Genomic DNA, 4483 nt, shown 5'->3' with positions numbered 1-4483 from the left:
CAAGTTAAAACTTATAACTTGAAGTTCCAAGTATTATGATGATAACAAGCTTTTGATGAGAATTATATGCGTCTATATAAGGATAGATATTTTGACAATTTGACGACTACAAATTTATTATGATAATATTATCTACTACATTGATGTTATCAATCTTTGTGTTTAGGACGTTGTTTCTTATTTTATCGAGGATTGTCGTGGGTCTATATTCTCAATTTTCAAAGGGTGTTACAATTAACAATTAGTATAAAAGTATTAGCTTAAGAGAATTATATATGGATCATAGTACCTAGACTTAGATTGTGATAATGCTTAACAGCTTAAGATGAAGTTAAGAGGTTGAAGGGTTAGGTGATGATCCTAAAGAGAGCAAAGGTTGAAAAAGTTGAAACATTGTTAAACAAACAAACTTTTAACCTAAATTTCTTGATGAGAAGAAAGAAAAATAACGAAACCTGTCATATAAGATACAAGGACCAAAAGCTAACAGCATTCTCATACATAATTGATCTACTTAGAAACACATACATCTCATCTCTAAAGAGTAGTAAAAAATCAATAAATAAAAAGAATAGTAATACACGATTATAGGCATTCCTCAATAGCTACATGATACAAATGAAGAAGAAGTAATATGCATAGCAGTTGTTGCATCTATATATAACCTTCAAAGCCCAGCTGACACCAATCCATGTAGTGTGACAATACCTATCAACTTGTTGTCTTCATCGATTACAGGCAAGAACTGAACAGGGGATGGAGGAGCCTCCATCTTCTTCATTGCTTCAACAGCCATTCTTTCTGCACTTATGGTTCTTGGGTTCCTATAATCACAACACATTTCTAATCTTTATCAAAAAAAGATTTCAATTTTCAAGTTCTAAAACGTAGATTTCATCCTCTTTTTCACAAAATAAAAGATATTTATGATTAATGTTACCTGTTGCACATTTCACCAACAGTAAGTTTAAAGATCCCCTCTTTGCTAGCTTTGAGTGTACGCCTAAGATCACCATCAGTGAATGTCCCTATGAGGTGATAATCATCATCAATCACCAGAAGACAACCACATCCTTTACTAGTTAGCTCCACCAATTGATCCATTATCAGGTCTCCTTCATGACATACTGGAAGTTCATCTTGCTTCTTCATAACATCCCTCACCTGCAACAGTCAATCAAATCAACAGATCGATACATACATTAATCAATGATCGAATGAAATTGAGAAAAAGGAACCCCGATTCTGAATTCTAACCTTAAAGATCAAACTCTTTCCGATCCGGCCAGCAGGATGATTCGCCGCATACCCTTCTTTTGTTAAATTCTTCGCATCCATCATTGCAATCGCGACTGTGCACCCAAAAACCATTTGAATCGCCGTCGATGTCGTCGGAGCCAAATCAAATGGGCATAATTCCCTTTCCAAAGGTAAATGCACATTCAAATCCGACATCCCCATCAACGCATTCCCCTCCACCGACGTCACCGATATCAAAAACGCCCCTTTTGCCCTTGCGCATGGAACTAACCTGATCAATTCTTCCGTATTTCCACTTTTGCTAAACATAACCAATACATCATTACTGTTTAAAATTCCGATGTCGCCATGGAGAGCGTCGACGGGGGACAAGAATTGGGATTTTATGCCAAGAGACACGAGGGTTTGTGAGATGTTTTTGGAGACGAAGCCGGATTTGCCGACACCGGTGATGAAGATCGTACCGGTTGAGTTTAAAAGAGTTTGTGTGAATACATGGGCTTGCGAAAGGTCTAGCTTATCAAAAAAGTTATTGAGGTATTTCTGTTGGGAGTTGAAAAGGGTTTTCAGTTTGATCGGATCAATGAGATCGGCTTGTTTCTCTGAAGGATCTGAATATAATTGTGGAAGAGACCCCATTTTGTTTCTAATTTCTTGTTTTACTGATACGATGGGGTCGGCAATTGGTTCGCCGGAAAAGGTTTCCGGCGAGTATGGAAGAGTATGGACAGAGGAATAGTTGCACTCAAAAGCCGTTGCTCGGAGAAAAAAAAATACGCGGCACAAGATATATACATCAATCATGTGAACGGAGTCTCTGCACCGACACTTCTTTCGAGAATTAATTACAATAGCTACACTTCTTTATCTAAGCCCTTACAAGTTCAGTCCTTTTATTTTCCATATTGTTTCTCTATCCCCAAAACAAAACCTTGTTTACTTTTGTCCAAGATTAGATAATATATCAAGAAATTTTGAAAGAATAAAAATTAAAAATAAATTTATTCCTTCTCCTCGTCCACCAGCGTGTGCCATTTTTAGTAAAATTGTCAAAGTTATGAAAGTCCATCTCAACATGACGACTCGACATAAAACAGTTTTTCAGTATTTACGTGCACCACATGTTCAAGATTTTCTTTTATTTGGCCAACATATGTCTCCTGTGGAGCATCGTACTATCCTCAAATATCGACTCATAACCCCAATATTCACAGTTGACGAGATATGTCTGGTGTGCGGTAAGACATGTTTGGACTCTTTTGGATAGCATGTAATTCACTGTAAAGAACCCTTTCAAAATACATGCATGATATGGTCAGGGATGGTTTGTTTGACATATTTAACATTCCAAGGTTTCCGCCAAGAAAGAGACACCTATGAAATTTCTTGACTGGCTCGACAGAAGGAAGGTCAACTGTAACATCCATAAATTTTACACCAAATTTAAACTTTTCCAATCACAACTTAAACCCAAATAGTGTTTGTTTACAAATTGTTTTCAAATCATTATTCATCAGAGTGTCCCAAAAACAGATTGTAAGGATGAGGAGCGGTACGGTCACGTCTTCGCCTTGTCACGGCCTCCTGAAGTACCCGAAACAATAACTGAAACTGTAAGCCCAAGGGCTTAGTGAGCTACCCCCAAAATACCAACACCACACTGATAATATCATAACAGTAATAATCAATCAATATGCATTATGGGCCATCGGCCTGACTGGACTACCCTACAAGGGCCTACAATCTAACTTAATCTATACTGAGCCTTCGGCATGACTAGACCACCTCGTGGGCCTATAGTCTCTCCGGACCGCTCATAGGGTATGTTGGCCTTCAGCACAAAGCAGGACCGTCTCAACCCAACCCCCAATCAAACAAACATGTGCACATAAATATCATACGCTAGCATTTGTAACAGTCAAACCGATCTAACAGATCAAATAGCATAACAACATCCTATAATCAGGATACCGATCTAACAGATCAAATAGCATAGCAACCATCCTAAACCAGGATGAAATCTAGCATATCAGTAACATAGCAACCATTGTAAACTAGGATGAAATCTAGCATATCAGTAACATAACAACCATACTAAACCAGGATGTATCTAGCATATCAATAACATAGCAACCATCCTAAACCAGGATGAAAACCATAAAGGGTCGGCCTTGGTGCCTTAGACCCTTTGATACAGTGAGGATAACTCAACTCGCAGATGTCGACTCAGTAGATAAATCTCAACTCTCGGATCACTCACCAAAGACTCCTCCACCTAGTATAATAGTACGAGCATACTCATAAATTCTCAACCTCACAAGTACTCCATAAACCAACCAGTCAACCCCAGGTCAATGGTCAATGTCAAAGTCCTCAGTCAAGGTCAACAGTCCCTATTGACCTTAACTCGCCAAGTACCCTCGGCTAGTCGCCGAGTTCTTTGAAGTTCTTTCCCACTCGCAGAGTCATCGGGTGACTCGTTGAGTTCCTACGATTTTCGATCGAAACCCTAAGGCCGCCCATCGAGTTTCCTTCTTGCAACATGTCGGCTACACATGCATTCATAACTCGGGTAAAACTCATCCGACTCGTCGAGTTGTTTATACAACTCGTCGAGTCTAAGGCAATCTTCATCGAACTCGCCGAGTTATTCATCGTCGAGTTCATCGGCCATCTTCATATGACTCGCCGAGTCAACCTTGCGACTCGCCGAGTTCCTTCAGTCCTTAAGCCATACAGACTTATTTAAGCCATGAAATGGCTCCAAATTTAAGATCCAAGCTTCTAGGACATGCTTTTCACGTAAAGTTGCAAACTTTACGTGCATGTATGACTAACAAGGATCTTAATGCCAAATCTAAGCTCTTAATGGAGTTTCGTGCACAAGGAAGGCCTCAACCACGACCAAAACAGAAACTTTATGATTCTAGAACTTGAGAAAGGTCCAGATCTAAAGTTACAACTTCAGATCTAGCCCATAGCTCACTAATGTGACTCCTAAAAATCCATAAAACCCTAGAACTCAACCACAAAGAGATCTAGAAGAAAAGGGGAGTAAAGATTGCACCTTGATACCTCCAAAAGATGCTAGATGAGGTAAGATTTGTTTCCCATACCTTCCTTGCCTCAACTCCTTTGCTCTTCAAGCTCTTCCCTCCAAGCAAACCTTCTTTCCAAGGTCTAACACACACCACAAGGAGTACCACACGAATTAGGGTTTCAC

The 4483-nt window shown here is 39.3% G+C and overlaps 1 protein-coding gene across 1 annotated transcript; it reads right to left on the bottom strand.

Moving 5' to 3' along the window:
* Positions 1–440: 440 nt before the first annotated feature.
* Positions 441–2038, bottom strand: SETH3 (Sugar isomerase (SIS) family protein). The gene is made up of 3 exons (XM_079030241.1): positions 1258–2038; positions 941–1164; positions 441–824 (listed from the first exon to the last, which is right to left on the bottom strand). Exons 1-3 carry the CDS (start codon positions 1897–1899, stop codon positions 668–670), a joined length of 1023 nt encoding a protein of 340 aa, XP_078886367.1. The 5' UTR covers positions 1900–2038; the 3' UTR covers positions 441–667.
* Positions 2039–4483: the final 2445 nt, after the last annotated feature.

Source organism: Lactuca serriola, chromosome 3 (genome assembly GCF_051521515.1).
Source record: "Lactuca serriola cultivar US96UC23 chromosome 3, Lser_US96UC23_V15, whole genome shotgun sequence".
NCBI classification, from domain to species: Eukaryota; Viridiplantae; Streptophyta; class Magnoliopsida; order Asterales; family Asteraceae; genus Lactuca; species Lactuca serriola.
The sequence above is the reverse complement of the archived record's forward strand: the minus strand, read 5'-3'. Positions and strand labels throughout refer to the sequence as shown.